Source organism: Narcine bancroftii, chromosome 6 (assembly GCF_036971445.1).
Source record: "Narcine bancroftii isolate sNarBan1 chromosome 6, sNarBan1.hap1, whole genome shotgun sequence".
Lineage (NCBI taxonomy): Eukaryota > Metazoa > Chordata > Chondrichthyes > Torpediniformes > Narcinidae > Narcine > Narcine bancroftii.
The window spans coordinates 141,386,887-141,400,577 of NC_091474.1; the positions used below are offsets into that span (position 1 = coordinate 141,386,887).

Here is a 13,691-nt window from a genome sequence, read left to right on the forward strand (position 1 = left end):
ACACTACAGTAGCATTAAAGAGGCTTCTAGATAAAAAAAAACATGAAAATGCAGGGTATAGAAGGAAATGCATCACATGGAAGGAGCAGAATTTTACTTTACCTTGGACATCGTGTTCGGAGTAGACACATGGGCTAAAGGGCCTATTCCTATGTTCTGTGCTGTGAAGAGTGTGTACTGTGAACAATTCCAATCTAATTTGCAGCAGGTGCCCTAGTTCGCAGGTTTACAGAGGAAGAAGATTGTCTTTCTGAAACAGGTCGGCTGAGCAGCCAGCCCCATTCAAATTGTTACTAAGCATGTGAATAGATGACAGGATATTAAGACTACCAGTGCCATTTTCAGCCCATTATGACCCATTAACATCCAATGTAATTTTAAAATCACCATGCACATTATAAATTTGCCAAATCTTAACTTATTGCAACATAGGCTGCAAATATCTTCCCTTTCTAATAATGGAAATACATTTTAAATAATCTTCTGCCACAAGAACTCAAATAATAAAACCTTTTTTATGTAAAATATTAGAAATGAGACAGAGAAAAATCAACTTGCCATCAGTATCTTCCTTTTTATTCTAATTAACATACAAATAAAAATGCTTTAAAAATAGCTTTAAAAAAGTAAATTTACAAAACTGTTATGCAGAAAGTGTAATTAGTTGAAAGGGTAAACAGGTATTTTCTTAGTTCAATACTTGTTAATAAAACATCTAGAGAAACTCGTTTATGGTCATGCGCCCCAATCATCAATTATGGAGTTCAGAATTGTCGATCCAAATATAAGATGCTCAAATATTGCAAGTTTCCCAAAATGCACTTTTTGTTCAATTTTCTGCTGGTTAACTGCAAATTACAGACCTAATGTATTCAATCAACCTTTGCCATTGTACAATAATGTAGAATGAAATATTTCAAACAAACATTTGCATTAAAAGTAATTTGTTGGTATATTTAAAGGCCTGGATCTGCACAGTTTTATTTGTTCATCTTGCAACAGATTTATCATAAAATAAATTAAATTTTTGATCAGTGTAATCATATGTGTTGAACCAGGTAAGTGACATAAAAAAGTTGGGGAAAAAAATTACAGGATCATTTGTTTGCTTCATTAGTACCTAGTTGTCATATCTTTAGAAATGTAATATATTTAACATTTATAAAGGTACTTTTAAAATCCATAAACAGCTTTAATTCACAAAAGTTCACTATTGGGTATATGCGAGGCTTGTGGTCTGAGACATTTTAGAGTGCAATGTACATTAAGATCACACAAATGAAACTTGATTTGCATGGGTTATAATTTAGGCTTGATTTTTTTTAAGTGTGGCAGTTTTTATGTTAATTCCATCTTGGCGAAAGCTCTAATCCTTTCAATACATTATTGCTTTTTTCTATAAGTTTGAAAATGAATGAAATCTTATATTCTGTAGAACAGTACAATTCTAGTTAATGTTCGATTCCAATAAAATAAATAATCAATTTTCCTTTAGAAAGGAGGGATGGTTTGTTACTTTAATTATAATGAATAATGGATGAAAAGGATGTTTAAAATCAATATTCTGGCTTTTCTTTTTTGTTTGTCAAGATATGCACTGAACTGTTTTGAGCCAACCTGAAACAGTTTTCTTATTTTTCCTCAGTTATTTACAGATTACAACAAAAAAGCCACAGAAAAAGATAAATGAGATGGTGAGCTTTTCAATGTTGTTATGCTTATTTATAACAGCTTTATTTTCCGATCAGTAGTTGGAAATGTTTCATTGACAATGTGGTTCCTTGAGACTAGCAATTCAGATATGATGTGAAACAAATGGGCCTCGGCTTCAAAATGTGCAGTGAGGACTCCCTGCATTATGGTATTGCTGATAAGTGACAACATGGCTAAGAGTCAAAATCTCACGGCTTCATCGTGTCATTAGTGATCCAACAGCAGCTAATTTGAAAAGTGTTATAAAACCTCTAATCTGGCACATCGGAGACTTTAATGTTGATGGACAGTTGGATTTTTCAAACTACTGGATGATACTTTAAATACACTTGTTGAACATAATACAGGTGAATCCGGCAGGTGTAAATGGAACAGGGGAACCCTAATCCCAGTGAGCATCAACACAGCGGAGAATCAAGGGAGTACAGAAAACTTCACCTATAAACCCATGGGATTTACAAATTGTCAGAAAATAGTTATCAGTTTTTTTTTAACCACCTGGCACAAAATATTGTTTAGAAAGTGGGGAGGCAAGGAGATGTTTCAATAGCAAAGACCATCGTGTTTTAATTGCTAAACTTATGAACAGAAGGCTTCCACAGGCAGATTAATTATTGTCCAAGAAGCTGTTGAGAACTTTCCAGCTTTTACTGAGATGTTTTACTGGGGGAGGAGGGAGCAGATATATTCTCCTTAGCATCTCATTTGAACGATGCCATCACTGACTATACAGCCCTCCCTCAGTGCCGGACAAGAAGGTGAAGCCATTATTTTTGACCTGAAGTTTCTGGAATTGCTCCCAATCTTTAATATCATATCAGTCAGGTGAGAGTACCACCATTGATCCTCACTTGAAAGTTGAAACGTAGAGTTCTTAGACAGTGTGTTAATCCGTGCCTAGCTGTTCACCATATCTGGTGCTCACCTTTGTGTCCAAGGAGCACAGACCGGAATGTAACTGGACCAGAATGTTTTGCTGATTCTGTTTGGATTGCATCAGGCAGTATCCTTCCATTTACAACATTACTCATTTTTCTATGATCATCCTGCATCTCATTCATAACTATAAGTTGGGGGGATGATCTACTAGGGACATGTCGTGGTGGCCCTTTGGCTAAGAAGGGATGGGGTAGGGCGGGGGGGGGGGAAACAGGAGGAGAGCTATAATGACTGAGGATTTGAAAGTTAGGAAAATAGGTAGGAGGTTCTGTAAACAAATTTGAGACTCCTAGATGGTATGTTGCCTCCCAGGTGCTAAGGTCAAAGGTTTTTCAGATCGAGTCCATAGCATTCTTCAGTGGGATGGTGAGCACCAGATGTCATGGTTCATGTTAGTGCCAATAACATAGGGAGGAATAGGGATGAGGTTCAGAAGAAGGAATTAGGAAGGAATTCTTCACAGAAGTGGTAATCTTGGGATTGCTGCCTACGCCTTGCACAGTGAGGTTAGGAGCAAGAAGTTGTGACAGATAAATGTGTGGCTGAATATTTGGTGCAGGAGACAGGGGTTCAGATTTGTGGATCATTGGGATCTCTTCTGGGGAAGATATGACCTGTACAAAAAGGATAGGCTGCACCTGAACAGGATAGGGACCTATATCCTGGGGGATGGTTTTCTAGAGCTGTTGGGGAGAGTTTGAACTAGTTTTGCTTGGGTGATGGGAACCAGGATATGAGGGCAGAGAATAGAGCAGGTGGAAAGAATGTTGCAAAGTGCTGTGGGTTTGTTGGCGAGGACAGACAGGCGAGGAAGCATAAATATGGTTTGTTGGAGAGTTTGAAATGCATCTGTGTCAATCCAAGGAGGAGTATTAGGAACAAGGGAGATGAACGTAGAGCATGGATCAATATCTGGAATTACAATGTTGTGCCCATTACAGAGAATTGGCTGATGCAAGTACTGGGGTTTAGATGTTTTAAAGGGTATAGGGTGGGCGATAAAAGAAGGGGGAGGGTAGCATTACTAGGCAGGGATAGTATCACAGCTATAGAGGATGCCGTGGAGGAATAAATCAGTGTTTTGGGAGTAGTCTATAGGCTCCTAAATAGCCCTTGGGACACTGAGGAGGTTAAGTGGCCAGATTTTGGAATGGTACATTAATTGCAGGGTTCTTATCATGGAAGATTTCACCTTTCCTAATATTGACTGGCACCTTCTTACTGCAAGAAGGATAGATGGAACAGAATTTGTTTGATGTGTCCAAAAAAGAGTCCAGACACAGAATGTGGACTAGCCTACCAGAGGAGAGGCCGTACTAGATCTACTACAGACTATCCCTGGGTTGAAGATGTCCAATTTATGAACCACCCGTAGTTACGAACTGACAAGCTGACCAGACGTAGAATGGTGTCAACTTCCGGTTTCAGTTTAATTTAAATCAAAATTTTCTTGAAGATTAAGCAATCTGACTTCAATTTCATTTTGCAAAAGTGTCACCTTCGCCTACACCCGCTGCTCCGATGTGGTTGCCCCTCTCGCTCGCTCATACACGGTCGCCCCCCCCCACACCCATATAACCATATAACCACTTACAGCACAGAACAGGCCAGTTCGGCCCTACTAGTCCATGCCGTAGCAAATCCCCACCCTCCTAGTCCCACTGACCAGTACCTGGTCCATACCCCTCTAGTCCCCTCCTATCCATGTAATGATCCAGTCTTTCCGTTCGCTCTTTCTTTTATTATTCACTAGATACAACGTTGCAATTTTCAACTCCCCAAACATCACCCAGGTAAACTCTTCTGATCTTCTCATTGCCTCATTGCCACATGAGTGATCACTCCTCCTCCCGACAAAGGCAAGTACGTGACTGCAACAGATTCCCCCTGCCACCCCCTGTCAGCCACCAAGCCATCCAAGGAGGTGACTGATTAGAATTGTTCGGGTACGTAATGGTCCGGAGGGCTGACTGTTCGACCTGACCTTGTATGATAGTGTAAGAAAGGTGATACAATGACTAACTGGCAAGGGTGCGACTGGCCCTCTGACCCTGGCTCTGACTATGACGATAGTAGTGATCCAGTGAAGGGTAATAGCCCACCAACTCCCCAGATTCCCCAAAGGGCCTCCAGCTTCCCCAGAGGGAGTCATGATGCAGGAACTGGTCCCTTGATTTTTCAATTTTACCCACCAACCCTTCGATATGCTCAGTCAAATGAATGATGTTCCCCGAATCATCGGGAATGTAAGTGTAGCACTCATACCAATCACTGCATAGGTACCACCTTTAATGGAAAGTGGGTAGTCCAGGGCCATCCGGATCTGCAAGGTAACCATGTGGATAGCTGTCAGCTCTTCTGCCACTTGAGTATCCTCTGAATGCCAGAGTGCCACAGCCATTTCATTGGCCAGTGACTGAGTATCCTCTATATGCCACATTGCCACAGTTATCTCATTGGCCAGTGACTCCAGCATGTCAATCATTGCAGACAACTTTGTGGGACAGGCAGGTTGTGCCATACTGGGGGAAAGCAATAATCCAGAACCTTTCTGTCCTGGTGCTTGTGGTAGGCTGGGTGCTCCCTGAGGTAATTAAGATGATGAATCTAAGACACAACATATCCTGGAAAGCAACAGTCATGCCATCCCATGCGTGAGTGCCATTGAGTGCTCATGGAGCCCCATCTTTGCTGCACCCTCAGCTGTTGACACTGGCCACAGAGATGGTTGTTGACTTCAGGACACCACCACCAGGACATCCAAGTATGTATTGACCATTGTGAGGATGTATTGCTTTTTTATTTTGGCATGGGAGAGGCCCAATATAGTTGATTTTCCCTACCTGGTCCACTCCCGTACCCCAGCATATGTGGCCTGGAGGGCCCCTTGCCACCCCTTGGTTTTACTCATTGACAAATGGGACAATTGGCAACCACGGTTCTAGCTTCACTGCCCATCCCATCAGACCTCATATGCCTACTTCTACGATGCGCTCACCATGTCAAGGTGCCAGGGTCGCTCCATTTGGGATGAATGGTGGCAGAGCAGATTTGAGCGGCTCGGTCTGCAGTGGCATTGTGGGCAGTTTCAGTGGTGTCCCTGGATGTGTGCACCTATTTGTGATGGACCATGACCGTTCTTTGTTTTGCCACCCCTAAAATGAACTGCCAGTGCTGTTGTCCCCAGAGCAGGTGGCCATGGATCTGCTGCTCTGTCTCTGCCACCGGGTCATCCACACTGCCATGCTATTTACCACAGCCCAAGAATCTGTGTCGATGCAGACTGGCCTGGTCGTTTTTTTTAGTGTGAACACCACAGCCACCAGCTCGGCCAGTTGGCTGGACCTCCCACCCCTCCTTGTGCATGTGTTTTACCCATGGCGGGGTGGAGTGCTGCTGCCATCCACCGCTGTTTGACACAGTTTCACCTGCTGGAGCCATCAGTAAAGCAAGCTTATTGCTGCTGCTCAGTCTTGGGTGTTGAATGGTTGGTCCCAGACCATGGGAGAGGGCTGTACTGTGGGTACCTAGGGTGTGGGGGGGAGGGTGTCACTTTCAGGCAGGGACATGACCTGTTCATGTAAGCACTCCATACCAATCAGGTCTGGCCTCTGTGCAGTCTGCTATGTACCATTTCCACTTAACTGTGGAAGAACCGTTGGGCACTGCCTTCCTTGTGGGTGGCATTCACAGATTTAACCCATCCAATGATGGGGAGGTGCAGCTTTGCCTCTTTTGCCAGAGGCTCCACTCTACTATTCTTTTTGTGGCAGAGACTTTCAATTCAAAGGGTACTCCATTCTGGTGGGGTCCAGCGCCAGTGCCTGATCAATGACCATTGCCATTTCAAATGCAGTTTGTTGCTAGAACATGTTTTTTTTTCCCCCTGGAAATGCTGTACAATGGATGGATGAGCATGATCAGATGACCTGTACTTTGGTGCCAGTAACCCACAAAACTTTGTGTTTCAACTTTGTGGGTGGGCTCCGCTGCATTGAAGATTTTGGTTTTAGTGGCTGTGGGAATTTCACTACAGCTGGAGTGCCATTGGATGCCCAGGAAGAGGACTGTTTGACTGACCACTTTATCTTTTCTAAGTTAATGGCCCATCCTTGCGCCCACAGGGAGGTAATTAATAAGTTGGGTGCTTGGCTTGTTCTACTGATTTCTCTGAGGGGCCCTGCAGGAGGATATAATCGATGTATTCTACGACTATAATACCAGGAGGAGGGCGATGACTGAGTGGGATGGAGAAGAAAGCATAAGTGAGATCGACAACAGCGTATACCCATGTTTGATCTCCCATCCCCCCAATGTCCTCCATCAGTGTGACTACATTGGGTTCTGCAACAGTGAGGGGGCTGAGACGTAGATTAATTGTCTGCATTTGCTGGTCATGTGCATTTTTCTTCTGCAAGGGACAGACTTAAATGGTGAAACAGGAGGCTGGATGACTCCTTCACACTATAGGGCGTTTATAGTTTCTGTGATCTCATTGGTGCCCCCAGTCTCCCGGTATTGTAAATTACTGACTATCTTGAATGGTGAGGGAACGATTGTGGGTTCCTATTTGGCCGCCGCATGTACTATTGTCTCGCAGGCAACCGTAAAGGTAAACCTCCCCTTGTTGGTGTGAAGGTATTTCCCTTTTAGCATGTTGATGCCTAAGATACACTCGGGGGGAGTCAGCAGCCAAAATGGGGATGGAGCAGGCTGCATCACTGCCCATGGATAGGCAGAGGGTATCTTCTCTGGCTGGGATTACAGAGCCTCCTAAACCCTCTATGGAAACTTGTAGTCTTCCCTAAACTGCAGGATTGCTAGGGATAATAGTATGCTTGGCTCTAGTGTCTACTCGGGCCATCCAATGCTGCGTATTCCCTGGCCAGGACAATGGCCTGGACTTTAACCGGCTCATCTGCCAGCCGGTCCAGCAAGTTGCACGCAGCTGCTGCATTTTAAGCAGCCTGCAGGCTACCTCTGTCTGTTTCACGTTGAGATCAGTGGTTCGAGCTTGGGCAGCCTGTGCTTCTTCCTGAAGCACGCAGCACTATCTCAATCTTTCTTTTCTATGAAATCACACTGGGATCTCAAGAGAGAGATACTATTTGTCAAAACTAGTTGATAATCCCAACATCTTGAGGAGGAACACCACGCGGTACCAATTTTCTCACCACGAGGGTCCAGTTCATGGACCAGTCTAACGGTTTGCTATGGTCTGCCAGTATGCTTGCCAAGCTCACAAACCCTGCACTATTGTTGGACCTATTTTCGCTGCCTGTATTAGGTCTCCTGCTCCGATTCAAAAACATCTCTCCTGCAGCCGTGCTAAGTTGAAACAATAAGGACCTTGCGTGCAGTGCCAATTGTTGGGTGTGAAACCAGTTCGAACTGGTTGAACAGTAGTGTTTGATTTACACATGTTGGGGAGTTGTAACAGTGGTGAAAAGCACACACATACACTTGCCAGATTAAACAACACACTCACAACCACAACACTTCTTATTCCTATCCGAATAGGAAGGTAGACCATCAATTTACAACATATGCAACCTGGCACCCCTAGCAGGCTTGGCTCTTAACTTTCTGGACACACAATGCCACGGCTCCCAACCTTTTGTTGTGCGCATCTTACCAGCCCCAGCGTCTCTCCAGTGTCGCCCACAGTTCACAACCTGGTGTGGAGCTAGGGTTTATCAGAGGCAGATATGTGGTAATAGTACTATCAGCTGGAGAGTCTGACCTAGCTATCAATGAGGCAAAGGGGCCAATGACCAGGTATGCGCTGACCTATGGGCAAGGCTTGACCATAATTGGAAGGTGAGGTGACCTCCAACTAGATTCAGACGGAGAAGCCATATGACTCTCCGCAATCCATATTTCCACCAGGTTCCAGTCAGAGGGGTCACATGACCCTCCGCAATCCACACTACAAGGTGTAAAATATAGACAGAGTAGATAAATATGAAGGTTAGTACAAAATCATCCTTAAGCTTACTGACTTCCAAAGTACTTGTGCAACCCTGATAGATTATTTTGAGAAATGGTGCTCAAATAAGAATCTTGGTTCCCTGAAATTTGTTGAGGGTTTTATGTGCCATAGGTAGCTGACACAGAGCCCATCATTCATGAACCGGTCTTGGAGACCCTCTTACTTCACCATGCTGACCACAGCCATCTTAACCTTGGAATTTCAGGGCCACACATTATTTCATAGGCTAGTAGCACTCAAGTGTGGTGATGCAGAAGGGAAATTGTTGGGTGTGAACACTTTCAGTGATCCTCTCTAACACCGTGGCCAAGCAGGACCAGTTACAAAACTCAAATGCGTTTGGTTTTCAATTGGGTGAACATTTTCATGGTCCATCAGAGATGAAGAATACTTCCTTATTATGCTATGGAAGAAGACCATTTAGCCCATTGGTTCATGTCAACTACCAGCAGAGCAATCCCATCAGCCCCATTGCCTCTCTTGTGACTTGCAAATTATTCACCCTTGTATTGGCTGCTTTGATTCCTTGGCTGCTTACCTACGCTGTAATTTACAGTAGTCATGTATTTTATAGCACATCTTTGGTCTGTGGGAGAAGCCAGAGCACCTGCTGGAAACCATTCGGGTCATGTGGAGACTATGTTCCACACTGACAGTGCCACAGTTAGGATCAATGTGAAGTTACTAGAGTAGTGATGTTGCAAGTGAATTTGTTTATTTGCTAAGTGCCAAAATGTCAATATGTTATAGGTGAAGGCTTTTTGTCAGGATACTGACCCCATGATAGTTTACACGTCAGGCTTGTTTCCTCTTGAGAAAGTTTATTCTTCATGTCTGCTCTGACCCTATCGTTTTATACTTTACAAATGCATTGTCGAGAGCTGAGTTAGTGCTAAGGGTTCAGTTTCTACCACTGTTTCAAATTCATGTTATTATTACCTTGAATCAAACCTTTTGTCTATAGAGGTGAGCTGTGCTTAACAGTTATATTGATAAAATGTACTGAGTAACAGGTCTCAAGATATTACCCTGAAATGTTGATTAGCTCCCAAAGCTGGGAAGAAATCCAACAATAAATTCAAATTTCACAGCCCTGCATGGTTTGTGTTATCACTCCTGAAGAGTGAATTAATTTAATTTAATTCATTTTGTCCCTGCTTGACACATGTTATCTTTTACTTTAATCTTTTGCTGAAAGTGGAAACATTAATAATTGAAACTCCTCCCCCGCTATGTAATTTAACCAGTTCCCTACTTAAAAGATTCCATGTTGAGTGCAGTGTCATTATAAGTTGGCTCTTGCCAAGGATTAGTGGAAGTAATACACACAATTGTTCAGGATTTTTAAAAGTGGTAGCATGTTCCTTCAAAAGCTACTTCTCTTTATGTCCATTTGATTGTTATTTAAATAAAACACTTTATCTGTGCATTCATTGACAATTTAATTAGACCGTGAGTTTAGTGTAATAAAGAGAGTTTAGGAAGACTTCCAAACTTGGGGATGGCAGGGCTGGTGAGGTGGAGGTAAAGCAGATGGTGCAAAGGTAATGGAACAAGAGAGATGCAATGTGTATTGCACAGGAATGAAGGATGTTGCAGAGCTGGGAAGGAGGGACATCCATCGATGGAGTTTTTTTGAATGAGAACATGGATTTAAATTTCTTTTTTTTTAAACTTTATTTAAAATTTTATGACATGAATAAAATAAAAATTACATTTAAAGAAATAATAAAAAATAAGATAATAAAAATTAGAATACTACATCATTAAACTACACAAATTAACCCCCCCCAATAATTATAACACAACATTAATCATCTAATTTAAAATTAGTCCAACCCTCCCCCAAAATAAAGAGTGAAGAATTAATTAACAATATTGTAAATAAAATAGAAAAAACCCCACTTACAAAAAAAAGGATAAAACTTAACAACAAAAAAATTACTAACAAAAAAAATCAATACTAAAATAATACCCTTAAAAATATATTTAAATAAAACATAATACATGTATTTAACAAATGAAATCCACTTTAAAACTAAGTTCAAATATTAAAATCATATATCAACCACATATCTGTTATACAAAAAAATCATAATTAATAATACATAAATACAGAATTTCCATTAATACTAAGTTTCCTTTATAATTCATCGAGAGAACAAAAACATCCCTTAGAAAAACAATCAGATAAACTTTTTATTCCCTTCCCCTCCCCTCATATAAAAAAAAGAAAAAAAAAGAAAAAAGTTGAAACTCTTATAAAATTCTCCATATTCTTCATTTATAACATCTTCAAAATTCTCTATCAAAATTAACTTAATTTTATTAAACTCTTCTCCCTCAATGTATTTGTACTTAATTTTCTTCTTTTTCTTCTTATCACCTTTCCCTTCATCTTCCTCTTCATCTAATTCAACATCCTCAATTTTTGACTTATTATCTTCTGTGACATCATCCTCTTAAAAAAGAAAGAAAGAAGAGAAACCCCACCCAAAAAAAAGAGAAAAAAAAGGAGAGAAAAAAACCTCCTAATTCCCTCTCAATTACAATCAGAAAACAAAAAGAGTTAAAAAAAAAATATTTATTTAAAAAAAAATAAAAAAAAACCTTCACTCTTAACCCAAAAATTAAAAAGAAAAAAAAACAGGTCGGAGGTCACAACTACCTCCTCCTGTTTAAACGGCCCAAAGCGGTAACTCCCCCAAAATATTGGGTGTGAGATAACTCACAGGTAGCTGATGACTTCTGGAAACTAGTGCCCACCCAGTTCCCTCTCCCAACTCCCATTTCATTAAACTATCATCATTATTTAAACTATTTAAACTCTTCTCAAAAAAAAGATAAAAGATTTATTTTTTTAAATCAACGTTACCACTTCGGTCACCATTGCTTCCATTTCTTTAAAAAAAACTGGATCCCACCTTACATCTCTACTCTCTTTGGAGACCTTGAAGGACTACATCGTTCCTGAAACTGCATGATTGGTAGAGACTGAGCAAAGTCCATAACCTCTTTAGGATTGTCAAAGAACTTTGGCTAATTTCCATCCTAAAAAATCTTCAGTACCGCAGAATACCTGAATGTTCCCTTATGTCTTTTTTTCCACAAACGTTCTTTCACAGAATTAAATTCGCATCGTTGAAACATAATTTCTTGACTCAAATCTTGATAGAAGAAAACAGGATTATTCTGAACCATCAAAGGAGATCTATTTTGCTGAGCATTTCTAATAGTCGTACGTAAAATTGTCTCTCTGTCACAATAGTTTAAACAACGGATCAAAACAGATCTTGGATTCTGTCCTGAAAAAGATTTTCTTCTTAAAACTCTATAAGCATGTTCCAGTATTAAACCTTCAGGGAATTTATCTTGTCCTAACACTCGTGGAATCCATTCAGTAAACAATTTTCTTGGATCTGGTCCTTCTATACCTTCTGGCAAACCAACAATTTTCACGTTGTTCCGTCTAGATTGATTCTCCAAATAATCAACCTTTTTTGCTAAATTTTTATTTTGTATCTGCAGTGTTTCAATTATTCTATTTTCATCTGGCAGTTGATCCTGTGCATCGACTAAACCTTGATCACACATTTCAAATCTTTCAATGGTTTCAAGCTTAAAAGCTCCATTAATGACTTCCGCCATCGCATTAATCTTGGAAATAAACAGGTTCACAAAATTAGCTAAGTGACTCGATACAGAATATATCTTATCTTCAAGATCCTTAACAGACATTTCAACAGAAGTAGATTCAGGCATAATGGGGTCTTGCTGTTCCTTAGAGACCACGGGATCTTCTGTCCCTTCCCTTAATTTAGTATCTTTTCTAGCAGTTTGACTTCGTATAAAAATCCCTCTCAAAGTCCCCCCAGCAATGCCAGGAGACTGAAGATCAGGGTTATCTTTAAGCCAAATCTCTTTAATCATTTTCACTGAATCTATGTCTGGAAAAACCGTTGTAATTGAAGATGCATTTTGCAGCGCCACCACTATAGCAGTCGAATGACAGCTCTTTAACTCTCCAGCTGGTGGCGCCCCAGCTGATTCAACTGTCAAAGCCTCAGCAACAACACCTGCAGTGGCCACTGTGCGAAACACTGGCACCCGTCCAGCTCTTTGGTCTGAAAGCTGTTGAGTGCGACCTTCAGAGAGCCTCACCGGCTTAAAACGAAGCTTCAATGCCGAACTCTGCACGTCCTCCTCTGGATCCATTCTACGCTGAGTCCTGGCTTCTTGTAAACAAGTAGGCTCAGACAATTTCGGAAAATATAGTTTTTTAACAGTCTGTTGATATTTTCTTTTACCTCTTTTTTTTGCATATAAACCATTAGGCACTAATCCAACACCTTTCATTATTTATAAACTTTTAAAAGAACTTTAACGGGCACTTAAAGTCAAAACAATAAATCAGAGTCAGGAGAGGTCTGGAAGGCACGTCTGTTCCCTACGCCATCTTGCCAAGCCCCCATGGATTTAAATTTCAATCCTTTCGGCACTGAAGGTTGTTAAGGACAGAGTAATGAAGAGTGAATCTACAAGATGTGGGCATTGAACTCAGCAAACGAGAAACTATTGAATCTGGTGAAGATGGCATTGAAATATTTGAGCATTAAGATACGAGGTAATGGATAAGGGGTCATACCATAGGTGGCAGCATGTGATGTATTGAAGGTGGAAAGCAGTTTACATCACTCGCATCGCTTTGGGTTTGATGGTCAGTTCAATGGGATCTTGCCTGCTTTCATTTGTCTAGCATCCCATCACCTCTTGGTACTTCACCAGTCCCCTGCCACCTTTTAATGCTCACAATCTCACCTTCCCACTTTAGTCTTGACAAAGGGTCCTGACTGGAAACATTGATTGATCATTTCTCTCTATAAACGCTGCCTGATCTCTCCAGCTTCATTTTGTTCACTTAGAGTTCAGTTTGATTGCATGGATATGGCATCAAACCAATACCCCATCTTTGATCCATTCAAGCAATCTTTTGACTTCAATTTGAAATAAAGTGAGGGCACTCTCCTTTGTGTCCAATTCAACATTT

The 13,691-nt window shown here is 41.1% G+C and overlaps 1 protein-coding gene and 1 long non-coding RNA gene across 12 annotated transcripts in view; one reads left to right on the plus strand and one right to left on the minus strand.

Annotated features, from left to right (window-relative positions):
* LOC138736539 (doublecortin domain-containing protein 2) overlaps window positions 1-13,691 on the plus strand; it is a 134,824-nt gene that overhangs the window by 15,724 nt on the left and 105,409 nt on the right. For all 10 annotated transcript variants that reach the window (XR_011340371.1, XR_011340370.1, XR_011340369.1 and 7 more), the window contains exon 4: window positions 1,646-1,694. Coding sequence is in view for 5 of the 10 variants with exons in the window: in XM_069886209.1 (XP_069742310.1) it covers window positions 1,646-1,694 (49 nt within the window). In the remaining 5 variants the exon portion in view is untranslated. The remainder of the gene's footprint in view (window positions 1-1,645; window positions 1,695-13,691) is intronic.
* LOC138736540 (uncharacterized) overlaps window positions 1-13,691 on the minus strand; it is a 35,760-nt gene that overhangs the window by 12,933 nt on the left and 9,136 nt on the right. The gene's annotated exons all lie outside the window — the stretch shown is intronic.